The sequence below is a fragment of the Cavia porcellus genome, unplaced genomic scaffold, assembly GCF_034190915.1.
Source record: "Cavia porcellus strain 051 isolate PalLab524CR breed Dunkin Hartley unplaced genomic scaffold, mCavPor4.1 scaffold_17, whole genome shotgun sequence".
In the NCBI taxonomy this organism is placed as follows: Eukaryota; Metazoa; Chordata; class Mammalia; order Rodentia; family Caviidae; genus Cavia; species Cavia porcellus.
In genome coordinates, this window is record NW_026947500.1 from 56,410,935 (window position 1) to 56,427,317 (window position 16,383).

Here is a 16,383-nt window from a genome sequence, read left to right on the forward strand (position 1 = left end):
TGGGAGTGCTGAATGCAAGATTGTGTCCCTGCTGAAACAAAGTGCCCATTTAATTCTTCCAAAGTGTTTTGAGGTTTTGTTTTTTGAGACAGGGTTTCACTCTGCAGTTCAGGCTGGCCTTGAACTCACTTTGTAGCTCAGGCAGGCCTCAAACTCACAGCAATCCTCCTGCCTCAGTCTCCCGAGTGCTGTGATTACAGGCGTGGCCACCACAACCCGCATTCGTTTTGCATTTTTTTGTTTTGGTTCTGGTTTTGTTGTTGTTCCTGCTGTTTAACAGTACCAAGGAGGGAATCCTGGGCCTCTGCCCAGAGAGCCCTTTTAAAATTTTTAATCCTGAGATACTGGCTAGTTAAACTTGATCCGCCCATTACTGACTCCAGTACGCGATCCTCAGCCTAAGCCTCTCTAAGTGTTAGGATCGCAGACCCGCGGCCCCGGCCACACCGTCCGTTTGCTCACTCAACATGTCCACATCTGGCTGGGCCCTCGGGCCCCACAGTGCCCATGCCTCCTTGCGCCGGCATGGACCTGGCAAGCCAGGCTGCATGGGGAGCCTCAGAACCGTTAGTCCGTGCTGCGCTCCATCCCTGCCCGAGCCCAGTCCAGCTGCGGGCCACCCCTTTCCTGAGTCCGCGAGGGGGCGCGTGTCCGGCGGGAGCACCGCCCCGGTGGGTGGGATGGGGGCGGGGCTCGCTCCGCGCCACGCGGCACAGCCAATGGGCGCGCGCACGGCGGGGGTCGAGGTGCAGAAAGCCGGGCGCGCCCCGCGGTTCCTGCGCTATGGCTGCGGAACCCGAGGCGGCCGGGACGCGGGTGCAGGGGCGCGGAGCGCGCCTCTTCACATGGGAGGAGGTGGCTCGGCGCTCGGGGCGCGGGGAACGCTGGCTGGTGATCGAGCGCAAGGTGTACGACATCAGCGACTTCGCGCGGCGCCACCCGGGTGGCTCGCGCGTTATCAGCCACTACGCGGGCCAGGATGCTACGGTGCGGAAGCGGGGCGCGGGAGCACGGGCGAGGGCTAGGCGGGGCGCTCAGACAAAGGCCGCGGCGTGGGCTGCAGGCGGGGCGGGGCGGGGCGGGGCGGGGCGGAGCGGAGCCTCGGCTTCCCGCGTGGGACCCAGCGTCTCTTTCCGGTCCCGAGCCGGCAAGCGGCGCATCTTCTTTGGATGGATCTGGTCCTCGCCCCGCGTGACGTCCCGCGCGCGCTTGGGCCTCTGGGGTCCCCTCCAGGTAGCCGCTGCACTGCGCACAAGGACCGCCCCTGACCCGGCACCAAGTGGTCACTTGGTCACCCGAGTGACCACTGCGAGGACAACGCCTGCGGGTGAAAGAGCAGGGCGCCGGCTCCTCCCCATCCCCTCGCCCACCGGAACGCTGTCCGCCCTCCGCCCCTGAGGGGTGACCCCCACCCTGCCGCATCACAGGTGCCCGCTGTGTAGGGCCGCAGGCACCCGATGTGGTGCCTAGAATGGCACGGCACTGGGGTCGAAGGGATGAAACTTATTACCTTACCCGGGCCTGCTGCTGGTGAGGTGTTCCTTGGGCAGCTCCAGGGCCCGGGCTGGTGATAGGGACCTGGTGGAGATGTCTTGGCTGGCCTGGCTCGGGGCTGCTCTCTATCTAGGCCTCAATTCTCAGGGTCAGCCCACCCTAGGGATCTTGCAGGGCAGCTTCAGTAGGGCTCACCTGGCTTGCTGGGGAAGGAAGGTGGCCTTGGGGGCCCCTTCAGAGGCAGGGCCTCCTATCCTCCCTTCCCTTTCCTGCAGGATCCCTTCCTGGCCTTCCACATCGACAAGGCCCTGGTAAGGAAGTACATGAGCCCACTGTTGATCGGGGAGCTGTCTCCGGAGCAGCCCAGCTTCGAGCCCACCAAGAATGTGAGCCAGGGTCTGGCGGGGGAGGGAGGGCAGAAGCCTAGGTGGGACCACAGGTGACATCTCTCGCTATATCTGGACTCTGGCCAGGCTGCAAGTAGTTGCACCCGGAGTCTCTCAGGGCTGCCTCCACAGTACCACCACCACTGTCCACTTCTGGGAGGCTAAACGTGAGCTTGAGGTTCTCACACATAAGAAAATGTGGCTCATTCTCGTTTCATTGTGGCTGGTGGATTTTGCCACCAGCAGGTGACAACAGGGGTCCCAGGGTCTGTTGACCCAGCGGTGGCCCTGGCACAGCACGCATGCTGCTGTCACTTCCCATCAGTCCCAGCTGCCTCCCCTTACATCCTTTCTGGGCCCTCAGGAGGCACTGACCCATGAGTTCCGGGAGCTTCGGGCCGCAGTGGAGCAGATGGGGCTCCTGAGGAGTGACCACCTCTTCTTCCTACTGTACCTGCTGCACATCCTGCTGCTGGACGTGGCCGCTTGGCTCACCCTGCGCATCTTCGGGACATCCCTGGTGCCCTTCCTCCTCTGTGCCGTGCTGCTCAGCGTAGTGCAGGTGACAGTCCCACTCGGCCCCTGCTGCAGCTGCCCCTGGGGAGTCCTCTACTTGCACATCAGGTTTCCCTCGAGTCTCTCCAGCCGCTCTCTCCAAGGTTCCCATCTTCCTGTAGGACAGGAAGGGCTTTAAGTTTGGGTTCTGCCCAGCGTGCCAGGAACCTGAGCCTGGTGGGGCCTTGCTCCCACCAACCGCAACTCCAGCCTGAGTGCTGATGGTGGCCAGGCCCAGTGCCCAGCTGTTCAGCCCTCAGCTACCTGCATGCTCCTGGGGTTCTTCCCATGTCCTGGGTGTGTGTCTATCCATGGGCACTGCACCTCCTGACCTATCCCCAGGCACAGGCCGGCTGGCTGCAGCATGATTTCGGCCACCTGTCAGTCTTCAGCACCTCCACAATGAACCACCTGCTGCATCACTTTGTGATCGGCCACCTGAAGGTCAGTGGGGCCCCTGAGGGGCTGCTTGGGGTACGGGGGACACCAGCCTCCATTCTTGAGTCTCTGTTCTCCACAGGGTGCCCCTGCCAGCTGGTGGAACCACATGCACTTCCAGCACCATGCCAAGCCCAATTGCTTCCGCAAAGACCCGGACATCAACATGCATCCCTTCTTCTTTGCCTTGGGAAAGGTCCTTTCGGTGGAGGTAAGCAGCCTCTGGGGCGAGAGGAGTGGACAGCAGCTGGCCTGCCTGCCCTGGAGGCTGGGGGAGGCGCTGTGTAGGGCTGACTTTTGGCAGGCTGGTCAGAGTCTTGGCCTGCAGTTCTGGGAAGAGCAGGGCAGGGTGGCAGGGTAGGGACAGGGTCGTCTGGCTCCTAGTGGTGCACAGGTTGGGATGGCAGGGGGGTGTGGAAGGTCTGCTCACCCTGTGGGGTGTACATAGATTCCTAGGATGCTTCCTGAATTTTCTGCCCTGGGTAGGGGTCCCCAGAACATCAGCCACTGGGAGCAATTGGCTGTCTGTGCCTGGGCACTGCTTCTGTAGACAGAAGCAGTCCCTCCGCAAGGAACATGTGTGACCATTTCCTCTTGTGATTTCCTAAGCGATGCCATGTATTTGCTGCTATACTCTTGGCATCCCGAGTATCTTGAGGTGTGAAGGACACATGGTGGGACTGGGTGACCCAGTGCACAGTGCTTGCCCAAGATGGGTTCCATCCTGGTTCTGAAAGATGGAGTGAGCCATGGCTGCTGAGTCTCCCTGGAGGACTGCAGCTTCCTGCAGGCCCCAGGGACTGGAGTCCCCTCTGCTTCTCCCCAGCCACAGTTCCCCTTAGCTTTCAGTGGCCACCTGAGACTGAGCGCCAAGGCTCTACCTGCTGTTAAAGGAATAGTGAGGAGAGAGAGGATCTTGGTGTTGTTGGCACGTAGGCAACAGGAGGTTCTGAATGACTTGCTGAGTTTCAAGAGAAGTTAACTTAAAACCCTTGTCCTGTACGCTGCCTGCCAGTCCCCTCCCCCACCTTGCCAGCTTAGCTGCCGAGACCACGGTCCAGCTCCAGACAGGAGTTCAAGGTGGCTGGCCTGGCTCTGTGCCACGATGTCAGTCAGCGGCTCTGGAGACACCATGGCGGCACTTGCTGGCCTGGCACAGTGCTCGAATCTCCTGCCCTGCAGGTCCCCAGGGTCTCCCCACTTCTTGGCAGGGCGGCAGAGTACAGGGGTGCCTGCAGCTGCTGGGAGGACAACATGACTTATGGGGAGCAGCTCTGGGCCCTCAGCACATGCATGGTCCCAAGGAGGTTGTCTGGGAGGCAAAGTGGAGGGAATGCTGTTCCCGAGCTGAGCGTCACTGTGCAGGGATCCTCGGGGAAGCCCCACTGTAGACTTCACAGCCCAGCACCCTTGAGTACCCGCCTGCTCCCCTTGCTGCGCCATGACCCGCTGTGCTCTGCTGGGGTTGTCCGGCAGCTGCACTGAGCCACTGTCACCCTGGCTGGCTCTGTAGCACCTGCTTCTCATGGAACCCAAGGCCAATGGGACCTTCAAGACCCAGGGGCAAAGTTGCTGCGATCGTGCTGGCATTGAACTGCCCACAGGAGCAGTCCCTACCCAGGTGGGGGCTCCTGTCCCCATGTGTCCTCAGCCAGCCCTTATGGGTCCCAAACTGATCCCACCCCCCTCTGGATGCCCGGCCCTCGATGTAATAAAATGCCTGAGTCTGGGATGAAGGGCCAATTAATAGCTCCCAGTTCTGGAGGCCTCAAGCTCACAGCTGGTGAACGCCTCACCCCTCCTTTGGCAGCTCTCGGCAGATGTCCATGGCTCTGCTCCTGAAAGGGTGCTCCACCTCCCAAGCCTCCTATGCATGAACTGCCATGGAGGACAGGCCACCTCAAGCTGCCCCTCCACATGGGCCATTGCCTGCCTGGTTTCAACCACTATCCCGCTCCTTCTGGCCCCCACTCCCACTCTGTCCCTGTCCCCACCGTCAGTTCACTGTCCCCAGCAGGGGTGCCAGAAGGCACAGAGCAGAAACCAGTCCCTGCCCCTGGCCAGGGCTTTCCAAGCACCTGGCTGCCCCACCTTGCCTTGTGCTCTGTTCTGGATGTGCAAAGGTGCCTGCCCCTCCCCTTGCCATAAAAGTCCTTCCCATAGTGCACCAGTTAGGGGCATCAGACGGGGCAGCCTTTACTGTGAGGCTGTTGAGCTCTGTTCACTGTCCCATCACCAGCGTCCTCTGCCCAGGCAAGAAGTGCCACAGGGTGGGACTCTGTTGTCTCAGCACCTAAAGGTGACCTTATAGGAGGAGTCGTGGTGCTAGTTGAATGAATGCAGATGGGTTGCTTGGGCTGGCTGGGGTGCCCCATAGAGTCTGTCACGAGTGCCCTGTGGTCACAGCCGTGGGCTTGTGAAAGGTTGGCCTGGCCTCTGCCCCTGGTTGAGCTGCCAAGTCTTTGTGGCTGTCTGGTCCCCAGAACTCACTGGGATAAGGGGCCAGGAGCCATGGAGTGAGATGGCAGGGTGTCCACGGGACTATTCACCAGGCCTGAGCTGGCTGGGCATACAAAATCCCCGCCTGCATCAGGTACAAAGAACTGCACCCAGACCTTTGAGAGGCTACACCGGCCTTGCTGAGCTTTCTGCAAATGGCGCCACATTCGGCTTTAGAGGATTTTAGGAAGCTCATGCTGAAGTTGAGAGTAGAAAACTGGGGAGACAGGCAGGACTTGGGATCCCTCCTGGGAGGGCTGCGCCAGGGCCTGCAGAGCCCATGGTGGCACCAGCCAAGCAGGAGACTACAGCTGGGGAGGGAAAGCACCATCCCTGACTGGGACTGTGAGGTCACCACTGCTTTTCTTTACAGCTTGGGAGGCAGAAGAAAAAGTACATGCCGTACAATCACCAGCACAAGTACTTCTTCCTGAGTGAGTGGCCCCACTAAGCGCAGAGCACAGACTGTGGAGGTGCTAGGGGGTAGAGTGGGAGGAGCCCATCCAAGGGCAGTCACCGTCAGGGGCCAGAACCACAGGACACACGAGGAGAGCTGGTGCCTGAGTGCTTCCTAGGTACCGCTGTCTACTTCTTTTAAGTTTGCCCCAGTGTCCCAGACTTGAGCTCACGACTTTCAGTTTTCAGATTTGTAAAGGAAGGGAGGGAAGAATTTGATTGCAGGAAGCTGCCCCAGTCAATCACCCAATCCTGGCTGCCCGTGCTAGGGAGGTGGTGGGTCAATGGGAGAGCAGGTGCCGGGCGGGAGCCAGGTAGCTCAGTGCCGCAGGTGCCCACGCTGCATGGAGGGGCACAGTGGCTGTGTGAGGCACAGGGCGGAAGTGACACCTTCAGTCCACAGCGTCCTTTTGTGAGCAGCCACTCTGCCCTGACCAGTGACTCCTAGGTCCGAGGACATGGGTGCAGTCTGGGGAGCAGTGGATTGCCGACACAGGTCCTGCACACGTGTTCCAGTCCTGGCCCAAGGATGCGGCAGCTGCGGGGCAGGCTTGGACAGGGCCCTGGGGTGTCCTCTGTGCTCACACTCGTGCCTGAGTCATGCTGGTGTTGACTGGTGTCGGGGTACAGAGGCAGCTAATGGGCACAGGTGGCCGGGCCATCTCTATGGTGGCCCTCTAGTGACCTCTCGCTGCTCACACTGCCTCTCCTCTCCCTTCCTCCCAGTCGGGCCCCCAGCCTTGCTGCCTTTCTACTTCCAGTGGTACATTTTCTATTTTGTCATCCAGAGGAAGAAGTGGGTGGTAAGGACCCAGGGAGCCCCACATGCAGTGTTCTCCAGTACCCTGGGGGGAGGGGCGCGGTTCCCCAGGGGAAACTGAGGCTGGCTCCAGGCCCCAGGTAGAGCTGCTCCCTGAGCCTCAGTGGCTCCCAATAGCTAGGGCTCAGCAGCTCTGGGGTGCCTGTGCCAGCGTGGGAGGAGGAGAGGGCGCTGCCTACTAGTGTGGCAGAATGGGTGATACTGGAGAAGGGGTTCTGGGGACAAAGTATTGGCCCCCATGGAGCCCCTTTTCCAGCCAGCTGCAAAGCATGGCCAGGAGCTGACAGGCAGAGCAGGGTGGCTCCAGGCTAAGAAGTGGGGGTGAGGGGCGTGTGGCCTCTGGATACAGTGCAGAGGACCTAGATAGCGGGAAGAGCAGTCTTTTGTCACTGGGCAGAAGGGGTTGGAGCTCTGAGAAGGCTGTGCACTGGGTCCTAGGTCTCCTTGGGCAGCTGGGGTGGTGGTGGGCACAGGCCAGGGGCTGGCTGCCCTGGGTCCAAAGGGCAGCCTGGGAGGACATGGCACTGTGGCAGCCCACACTGCTCCCCACGGCCTGCAGGACTTGTTCTGGATGCTGACCTTCTACGCCCGCCTCTGTCTCACCTACGTGCCACTGCTAGGCCTCTGGGGTTTCCTGGGCCTTTTCTTCATCGTCAGGTAGCACTGGAGGGCTTGCTCGGGGAGCAGGGGTGCAGGGTTGGCAGGTCAGTTCACGCTGCTCCCTTGGGTGCCTCTTTGCCAGGTTCCTAGAGAGCAACTGGTTTGTGTGGGTGACGCAGATGAACCACATCCCCATGCACATCGACCACGACCGTAACATGGACTGGGTGTCGACCCAGGTAAAACTGGTGTGCATGCCCAATGCCCATCACAGGGAGGGCCGGGTGCTTTGGCCAGCATGGAGCCCTTTCTGCCTCCACAGCTGGCGGCCACCTGCAATGTGGAGCAGTCCTTCTTCAACGACTGGTTCAGTGGCCACCTCAACTTCCAGATCGAGCACCAGTGAGTGGGGCTAAGGGGAATAGGGCAGGATGGGGGAAACAGTGTGGGGGCAGAGCAGCAGGACTGATGCCCCACCTTGCTGTCCCCAAGCCTCTTCCCCACGATGCCCCGGCACAATTACCACAAGGTGGCACCACTAGTGCGGTCCCTGTGCACCCGGCATGGTGTCCAGTACCAGTCTAAGCCTCTGCTTGCTGCCTTTGCTGACATTGTGCGGTAAGTGCGGGCCGGCGGGCTGTGGAATGTGGGCTGCGGGGTGGCCGCCTGCCCTCTGACCCCTGCTCAGTGTTGGCCCATGTTTCCACAGCTCGCTGAAGGAGTCAGGGCAGTTGTGGCTGGATGCCTACCTCCACCAGTAGTGGCAGCTGCTCCCCTGCTCTGCCTGGAAGAGGATAGATGCTTTGGGGACCTGCCACTGCGGCTCAGCTCAGCATGGGGGACACAGGCGGGCATGGGAGTGTTTCCTTTCCCTACTTCAGGGGATGCAGGCAGGTGGTGAGTGCAGGGTACCAGGAAGGGGCCTGAGCAGGGCTCTTGGCTGTTTCTTAGTAACTCAACCTCCTCCCTAGCAAAGCTTGGGGCCAGAGGAGCCGAGACCCTGAGTGCTTAGGTGGAAACCAGCTGCCTCCCTGCCAGGGCTGGGGGAAGGCCCAGCCTGTTGTCTGGAGACCTCTGACCCCCAGGACCCTGGCACTGCTGCTCTGTCTCTAGTTATGTCAGGATCCAGTGGGAAACAGAAGTCGGGGTGTCACTGGTTATTAGGAACCCCTTCTCCCCTCTAAAGTTTTGTGCCCCAGGAAAGAGGTCTCACTTCCTGCCCCACTAGCAAGTGAGCAGACAGGTCTGTCTCCCTCCCTAAAGAGATGGCACTCTGGTGGCTCTCCTTTGCTTGCCAGCCTGTGGCTCTGAGGAGGCAGTGAGTGACCTGCAACACCTCCAGGCTGGAAAGCAGGACACACATGCCCAGGAGCAGAGGGTCCCCAAATCACTCCCAGACCGAGACAGGAAGGCTGCGGGTGCAGGTGCCTGTGGCATCCCAGCGTCTTCCTGTTGGCTTCTCTCCAGTGTCCGAGTCTTATGGAGACCCGATGGGAATTTAGGGTAACTTCTTAAAAATACACAATGCTGAAAGTCAGTGTTTAAATCTAGTTTGCGAAAAATAAAGTTTGAACTCATATTCCCAGAGGGTCCCAAATATGCCTGAGTCTCCCCGAACCCCTCAGGATGCCATGCACGGCCCTGCCCCCTGCCACAGCCTGTCTGGCCTGGAAGACAGAAACAGGGACCATGTCTGCTGGCGAGCAGGGTGGAGATTGGGCCTGTGCCCAGGCTGGGGGTCCTTGAGGTTAGATAGGGTGGAGATTGGGTCTGTGCCCAGGCTGGGGGTCCTTGAGATTCAGGCAGCATAGTAGGGCCACCCCACAAAGGCCCTGCTGGACAGCCTCTTGACCATCAGGCTGGGCTGAAGCCTGGGAGCGGGGTCAGAGCACTCTAGAGGAGGTGTTATGCAGACCCAGCCCTGGCTCTGTCATCGAGTCATGAACGTGGCATCAGCAGCTTGGGATGCCAGCTGGCTCCAGCCCCAATCACCTCCCTGTTCCAGGCCAGCGAGTGCCAACGCCAGTCCCAGTGCCTTAATTGCCGCGGCCTGCTCAGCCTCTGCAGTGTGGCTTCACATGGCCACTCAGGACAGGGGAAGACTCACAACACCCCAGTGTAAAGGGCAAGACCCTAAGGCCATAGGCAGATGAAAAAAACCACTTAGGTCATAAAAAAAAAAAAAAAAAAAAAAAAAAAAACCACTTAGGTCGCCTGAGGCCATGCAGATGGGGGCTAAGGGCCACAGCTACCCTTCCTGCACCAACCGTCATCTCCATTGCCAGGCCAGGGGTGTTTCCTCTAATCAGGCCCCAGGCCAGGACCTGTCCTGTGTGCCAGTGCCGTTATCATCCCCGTGGTACAGAGCAGTAAAGTTAACTAACCAAGTAGAGGCTTGTCATCAAGTCCCAGTTCTGCTCCCCCGTGCTCCTGCTTCCCACACCACCCTCTGTACTCACCTCAAGGAGAAGCAGGGGACTTGGGTGATGCACCAGGATGGTGCCTGACGGGACAGCCAGGTCCTCCCCGACCCCATACTCAGGTACCAGGCCCCAAACCCTTCTACCTTTGGTTTTCCCTATGGAGTCATTTCCCTGTACCCTGGTCTCCTAGGTATCACACTACCTGATCCTGGGTAAGCAGATGGCACTGTGTCTAGTAACCCACTGTCCTAGGAGGTACAGGTGGGCCCTGAAAGGAGCCTGTGCAGACCCACTGACAGCTGTCTAGGGAAAGCCCTTAGGCCTGGAGTCAGGATACCAAGCGCACCCTGTGTGCCACCTCAGGTGACAAGCGCTTCACAGCTCACTACAAGGGTGGCCATACCCAAGGTCTGCCCCACCCACCCTCCCCCATGGTGTAGACAGCCTGAATCAGAAATCCAGGCCAATGAATGCTGTGGCTTTGTTTATCTGGGAAAAACCCACTTCTTTTGTCAGCTGTTGGAGCAAAACAGTAAACAAAACAGCTCTGCCCCAGGTCAGACTCCCACCTCCCTCCATGTCAAGGGCTTCCTGGGGGACTCTCCTGCCTCAGCTGCAGGCCTGCTTTCACCCTGGGTTTCATCTAAGGCTTCACCTGGAGAATCACATGCTCTATCCAAAAGGCTTGAAAGCCAGTGATGCTTCCCTCTCCCATCCAGATTTTGGAGACACTGATTTTCAATTTGAAATGGCAGCAAAGGGGATGCTGAGGGGCTGGTCAGCCCCCCCACCATACCAAGGGTCCGCCCACCCAGCTGAGGGACAGGAAGTCAGCTTTGCATCCTACACACAGGCGTGGTGACTCCCTGGTGCCTGTGTCCTGACTCAGTCACATGGCTTTCTCTGGGACAGGTCGGGCTGGAAGGGTGTCAGAAAAGCACTGAATTTATGAAAACCTGCAGCAAGATGAACTAGACATCTGAATGGCTTACATGGCAACTGCTGTGGCCTTGGAAGGCCATAGTGCCACCTGGTGGCCACTCAGCCACGGGTCAGCAGGAGGACTCCAGTGTGTCACCCTGTGGTGGCAAGCAGAGCATTACTATATGGGGCTGAGCACCTGGGGAATTCTGACATTTGCAAAGAACATGGTGTTTACCACACGTTTACCATTTTATTGATTTTCTTTTCCCATCACATCTAAAACAAAAACAGCTTAATATACCAGTGTCTGATCCCAGTCTTTCTCAGTTGAGTGCCCTGCAAAGCCCAAAGGGCCACCTGACTCCTCTGAATAGCGCCTTCATGCATCAGCCAGCAGGTCCAGTTCCCGCCAGGAGCCCAGCTGGGTATCCAAGCCCTGCTGCCAAGGCAGGGCCTTCTGCTTGCTTCCTGCCTTCTAGGCAAGGCTGAGGGCAGATGGGACCGGGAAGGACAGCACAGCAGGTTCTGCCCTCAGCTGCCTGGCCTCCGCCACTTCCCTTGTCTTGCTTTAGAACAGGCTGCTGTCACTGCTGCATAATAGAGGATCCAGTGTCCACTGAGAGGTGGTTTGAGCTGACACTTTCCTGAGCTACAGGGGGTCCTTCCTGCCATGACATAGTGACAGGGAAGCCCCAGAGAGGAGGGTGGTACAGGCGCTGACTTGCTTACACTTCTGAGCGCAAGAGGCAGTGCATGGGATCTCGGGCGCAGCAACTTTACTTTCCCCTTTTGAACCTGCCTGCCACCCCCGTCTTTGCCTTCTTCTTCGTGGGCCCCTTAGGCTCTGGCTCCTTGCGCTTGGCTGAGGACAGTGAACCGGTCACCTTGAAGAAATCATCCAGGCGGCCCTGTGTGCTGCCCTGGCGGCTCTTGCTCAGTCGCCGGACCCCGCTTCGGATCCGCTCCTCAGAGAACTGCTTCTCACCACACAGGAACTTGACCAGCTGCTCCTCGTCGGGCTCACTCCACTTCAGCTCCACGGACTCAGGGTCCAGCACCTCAGGCTCCAGGAAGAGCTGCTGTGCCTCCTTGTGCAGCCAGTTCTCGGGCACAGGGTACTTGCTGTGGTCCAGACGCCGCACAATCTCCTCGATGCTCTTGTGCTTCTGGATGAGGTCCACGGCCCGCTTGGGCCCAATGCCCCGGATGCTCTCGCAGTAGTCACTGCCCAGCAGGATGCACAGGTCCACGAACTGCGCCTGTGTCAGGTCCAGCGCCTGCAGCACACGGCTTAGGTGGAACTCTTGGATGGGGAGCTTCTTTGCTTCGCTAGCGGTCAGGTGTCGCATTAGCACGGGGCTGCCAAAGGTGAGGCAGTCCATGTCCTCAGTAGCTGCAGCATACACCTTGCCAGCCTTCACCAGCGCAGCACAGCTGGCCTCTGCCTCGCTAGGGGCATCAAGGTATGGGATGCCCATGAGGCTCAGCAGATGCTTGCACTCGTCGTTGTGCTGCTTTGTGACCTTGACCAGCCGCTTGGTGAACTTTTCTACTTCTTCCTCCGCCCCAACAGCCTGGGCCTGCTGCAGCTGTTTCTCTGCCTCGGCACGCCGCTCGCTACGCTTGGCCAGCTCACCCGACTTGAGCTGCGGTGGCTTCCCGTCAAAGACGTACACAGGCTTGATGCCATTCTCCACCATGCGGATGGTGCGGTAGAACATGCCCATCAGGTGACTGGTGGTCTCCCCCTCCTCGTTCTGCAGCACCTCCCCGCCCTGGCGAACAGCTATCAGGAACTGGTAGATGCTCATGGAAGCATCAATGGCCACCTTGCGGCCAAAGTAGCTCTTGATGTCATTCTCCCGGATGGCACCCGGGGCCACATCAGCAATGAGTTTGGCCAGGCCTTGAATTCCCATGGCTGCAAAAGAAGAGTGAGCAGAGTTTTAGGTTGGGCCTGGGAACACACGCCTGTAACTGCAGCAACTCAGGCGGCTGAGGCACGAGAATTACAAGTTTAAGCCAGGCCTGGGCAGCTTAGTGAGACTCTGTCTCAAAATCAAAAAACGTTTAAAGGGATGGGGATTTAACTCAGGGAAGCCCTGGGCTCAATCCACAGTACTGAAAAAAATTAATGACATGATTTCTAGTGTGCATGGTAAGGCATCTGGCCAGTCTGCTGATGCTGGCACAGGCCCGCACCCTAAGGAATATTCTAGGAGACTTCTAGTTCCTACTCTTTCTTTCCTTTCTGGAGTAGGAGTGAGGGCTACATTCCTGTTCTTAAGTCCCGACACCTCCGCAGGCATCAAGATCTTTCAGGTTCTGGCTCCCAAACGACCTCACTTTCGCCAGGCTGGGCCCTCCTTCACGGCCCACCTCACTTTGGTTCCCCCGGAAACAGCAGTGGCGGCCAAGGCTGGGTCTCACTTCTGGGTGCCTGCAACCACCTGTTTGGTGGTTAGTTTGCTCATCCGTAAACTAAGGATGGTAACACGCCTGCCTAGCTGGATTTGTGCTAAGAAAAACGGCGACAACAGACAGAAAAGCCATCGCGCAGCACCCGGTGCTCTGCAGAAGCCCTCCCCACCCCACCCGCTTTGCGGGATCGTGTGCTGAGGACCGAGCCCCGTGCACAAAGCTCGGTCGCTGTTTATCCTCCTGCGACACTCGGCCATGGGAACAGGAAGGGCCTTGCACGAGTGTCAAACACGCTTCTAGGGAACACATGCCACGAGCCATTCGGCGGGAGTGACAATCCTCGTCCTCCGTGGGAAGAAAGGCCCAGCGTCCCATCAATGGCCCAGGTGTCAGCCGGAAGGCACTGGCCCTGCGGCTGGGAAGGCGCACACCGCCACCTCGAAGATGACCCTGACCTGGGCTCTCACCTGAGCCTCCGCCGTTAGCGCTGGTCCGGTGGTGCCAAGAGTCCCGAGCGCTGTTCTTCCGAGTACGCCGCTTAGTCTTACCACTCAAGTCTCGCCGACGCCTTCCAAAGCCCGCGCTCGCCTCACGTGACGCATCTGCCGCGCACAGCCTCCCGGAAGTGTAGTGCGGCCCTGTCTTCCGGGTCTGCTTTCTCCCGGCACGTAGGCTGGCGGGGACAGTGGTCGTTCCCAACGATCCCGCCACACTCCTCCGCCCCGCATGTCCTAACCCCGCCACATTCGGCCCCCCTCAGACCCAGCTCCCTTACTCCTCCCGAGCCCGCCGGACTACAAGTCCCACAATGCCCCTCATAAGGCACTTCCTCTTCCGGCGCTCGAGTCGCAAGCTCCAGCCGACGTGTTCTTCCGCTGGCGAGCGACAGTTTAGGCTGTGGTGGACGCAATGGTGAGAGGGTTGAGGTGCTTCCCCAGGCTTCGAAGAGCTGGCGCCATACGCCGCGTTCTCTCGCGCAGGCCTCGGGACTCAGAGGCCGGGGAGCTCGCGGGACCCTGGCTGGAGCTGGCGAGCAGGGGACGCCCTTGCCGTGGCTCCCTTGGCTGAGGGCCGGAGTGCGGCCGCTTTGCGACCTTACCGCTGGGAGGGGCGTGGCAGGCACCGCCGGAGCCGCGAGCTTGCAACTCCGGCACCTGTGGTTGCTGTCTGGAAAGTGGCCCCCCGCGCCCCGAGTCGTACCCACCCACGAGGACCTGGGCCGATGTCACGTCCCAGTGAAGCTCTGGGACGCGCATGCCCCGGCCCGCCCCTTCCCGGGAGCCCCCTGCCCCGTGCGGACCCCTGGCCACGCGTCCCGGGCCCTTTGTCGTCCGCCTCTGGTGACCGCTTTCTGACGCGCTGCTGGCTCTGAGACGAGGCCTATTCATCTTTGTGCTTCCGTCACAAACACGGGCCTGGCGAGTGCAGGCCCAATGAAAGGCAGCGATTGTCTTGTGGCTCCTCGGGAACGGGGGTGCATCATTGTTTACTGGATTGAATTCTAATGCCTTTGGAACAAAGGGCTCCGTTTGCTTCTCTAAAGTTGTTATGCTCCGGCTCTCGGGAGCAGTGGCTGTTGGGTGACAATGAAAGTTAACATTTGTCCAGAAATTGTCGTTTGCAGGCCTCTTTCACAGACATTGGTTTGTGATTGTCCCAGCGACCTTAGGAAGGAAACAAACACATCTATTGAGCATGTAAAGTAGATATGTCGGCATTGGTCATTGTCACTCTACCATCATTACTTGGCTCAGATTATTCAGCGGAGCCAGATTTTAACCGATGTCTTCTGCCTCTAGATGCTGAGGTTCTGTAATGAGAAGATGAGAATAGGACTGAATTACAAGTTGATGGCTGGGTGGCTTCCATCGTGGCTCATGAGTTGTGGGTTCTAAAGGATTTCTACATTTCACAGGCTGAAATGGGCCCCTATCAGACCATTGGCTCCAGTGCTCCCCAGGTTGAAATCATGGGGCTTTCGGGTGACTGACTTTGCACTTCTCCTAGGAGCTCGAGGCCATGAGCAGATACACCAGCCCTGTCAACCCAGCTGTCTTCCCCCACCTGACCGTGGTGCTCCTGGCCATTGGCATGTTCTTCACCGCCTGGTTCTTCGTGTATCCTTTCCTCATCAGCCAGTGGGCCAGAGTGAGTGATGGGGAAAGCATGCAGGGTACGCTCACCCTGCCAGCTGTATGTGTGGAGGTGAGAGTAGGACAAGGCTGGGGATGGCCGAGGGCTAGTGGAGATGTCATTTCCAGTTCAGGTGAACTCAGTTTGCTCTTGAGACTGGAAGCTGGAGCTGGGGGACTAAGGGTGGAAAGGGAGTAAGGCAGGGTGCACCCAGGTGTCAGGAGATTGGGTGCTGGCCCAGCTGTCATCACGTGCTGTGATCCTGAGCCATTGGCCTGAGTCCCTCGGGCCTTCTTTCTCTGAGTGGTGGAGGGGCAGTAGGGCAGCAGCGTCCAGATCACCTCCTGGCCCCTTCCTGGCTTCAAGGTAGAAAGCCCTGGGCCCATGCCTTCCTATTCCATGTGACTCCATTGTCCACCAGATTGTCCTTAATGGCCCTGCCTAGCTACGAGGTCACCTCCACCAAGTACACACGGGACATCTACAAAGAGCTCCTCATTTCCCTGGTGGCCTCGCTTTTCATGGGCTTTGGTGTCCTCTTCCTCCTGCTCTGGGTTGGCATCTACGTCTGAGTCTCTGGGGTAAGAGCTGGGCCAGTTGGGACACTCAACTCCAGGGGCAGCCATCTTGGTGGGTCCCAGATCCCCTGCACAGCCCCGGGCTTGCACAGAGGGACACCAGACACAAGTTCCTTGCTTGGCCCTTGGGATTTGAGCCTCATGTGACCTTGGTGATCTTATCAGTGCTGGGGTCTCCACATTGCCCTGCCCCTCTGGCTTTGGGGTGCACTGGGGAGGGCTGTGGCCAGGGCAAGTCATATTCCAGTGACTTGGGGAGGACTAGGGCCTTCAGGCTTGCCACACATGGGCTACCCAGCAGGGCACAGGGAATCATCCTGGCGACCCGACCTCAGAAGAGGTCATGTGCCTGCCACCTCCCCAGCAGCATGGGTTTCAGCGAGAGGAGGTGAAAGGACTTTGATCTGGCTTTAACTTCCCTCTCCTCTTTCAGGTACCCCAGGCGGCTTCACTGAATCCTTGCTTTTGTAAAATTTTTTTACTGTTGTTAGAAGTGTTCCACCTGTTGTTCACAATAAAGGCAGATGTATGACAGTCCTGTCCTGCATCCCTTCTACCCCCTTCCTGTTACTCATCTGCCCCTATGTGTTTTCTGCTGCTGGGGGTGATGGCTATGTGGCTGACATGTGAGTTGGGGGTCTGGGCTCCCTTTTCTC

The 16,383-nt window shown here is 58.9% G+C and overlaps 3 protein-coding genes across 5 annotated transcripts; 2 read left to right on the top strand and 1 right to left on the bottom strand.

The window, feature by feature from the left end:
* The first annotated feature begins 727 nt into the window (after positions 1-727).
* On the top strand, positions 728-16,261 carry Fads1 (fatty acid desaturase 1). Of its 3 annotated transcripts, none has more exons than XM_003465947.5 (15): positions 728-987; positions 1,770-1,880; positions 2,245-2,442; positions 2,778-2,879; positions 2,956-3,084; positions 5,746-5,806; positions 6,555-6,631; positions 7,208-7,305; positions 7,391-7,487; positions 7,571-7,650; positions 7,741-7,866; positions 7,958-13,928; positions 15,024-15,164; positions 15,571-15,730; positions 16,161-16,261. In XM_003465947.5, exons 1-12 carry the CDS (start codon positions 784-786, stop codon positions 8,007-8,009), a joined length of 1,335 nt encoding a protein of 444 aa, XP_003465995.1. In that variant the 5' UTR covers positions 728-783; the 3' UTR covers positions 8,010-13,928; positions 15,024-15,164; positions 15,571-15,730; positions 16,161-16,261. The 3 variants fall into 3 exon arrangements, with proteins under 3 accessions (XP_003465995.1, XP_063084285.1, XP_063084284.1); XM_063228215.1 differs by lacking the exon at positions 728-987 and adding an exon at positions 1,099-1,233; XM_063228214.1 differs by lacking the exon at positions 728-987 and adding an exon at positions 1,255-1,427.
* On the bottom strand, positions 10,826-13,937 carry Fen1 (flap structure-specific endonuclease 1). The gene is made up of 3 exons (XM_003465948.5): positions 13,792-13,937; positions 13,484-13,689; positions 10,826-12,516 (listed from the first exon to the last, which is right to left on the bottom strand). Exons 1-3 carry the CDS (start codon positions 13,833-13,835, stop codon positions 11,372-11,374), a joined length of 1,395 nt encoding a protein of 464 aa, XP_003465996.2. The 5' UTR covers positions 13,836-13,937; the 3' UTR covers positions 10,826-11,371.
* Tmem258 (transmembrane protein 258) lies at positions 13,767-16,261 on the top strand. Its single transcript, XM_003465870.5, has 4 exons — positions 13,767-13,928; positions 15,024-15,133; positions 15,595-15,730; positions 16,161-16,261. Exons 1-3 carry the CDS (start codon positions 13,926-13,928, stop codon positions 15,719-15,721), a joined length of 240 nt encoding a protein of 79 aa, XP_003465918.2. The 5' UTR covers positions 13,767-13,925; the 3' UTR covers positions 15,722-15,730; positions 16,161-16,261.
* Positions 16,262-16,383: the final 122 nt, after the last annotated feature.

Excerpts from the sequence above, each read along its gene's own strand:
- Fads1 (XM_003465947.5), top strand. The coding sequence starts at position 784 with ATGGCTGCGGAACCCGAGGCGGCCGGGACGCGGGTGCAGGGGCGCGGA. Across the intron at positions 988-1,769 it reads ACGCGGGCCAGGATGCTACG|GATCCCTTCCTGGCCTTCCA; the intron begins GTGCGGAAGCGG and ends CCTTTCCTGCAG. Across the intron at positions 6,632-7,207 it reads TCCAGAGGAAGAAGTGGGTG|GACTTGTTCTGGATGCTGAC; the intron begins GTAAGGACCCAG and ends CACGGCCTGCAG.
- Fen1 (XM_003465948.5), bottom strand. The coding sequence starts at position 13,835 with ATGAGGGGCATTGTGGGACTTGTAGTCCGGCGGGCTCGGGAGGA. Across the intron at positions 13,690-13,791 it reads GTCCGGCGGGCTCGGGAGGA|CCTACGTGCCGGGAGAAAGC; the intron begins GTAAGGGAGCTG and ends TGTCCCCGCCAG. Across the intron at positions 12,517-13,483 it reads CGCTAACGGCGGAGGCTCAG|CCATGGGAATTCAAGGCCTG; the intron begins GTGAGAGCCCAG and ends CTTCTTTTGCAG.
- Tmem258 (XM_003465870.5), top strand. Across the intron at positions 15,134-15,594 it reads TTCACCGCCTGGTTCTTCGT|CTACGAGGTCACCTCCACCA; the intron begins GTATCCTTTCCT and ends GGCCCTGCCTAG.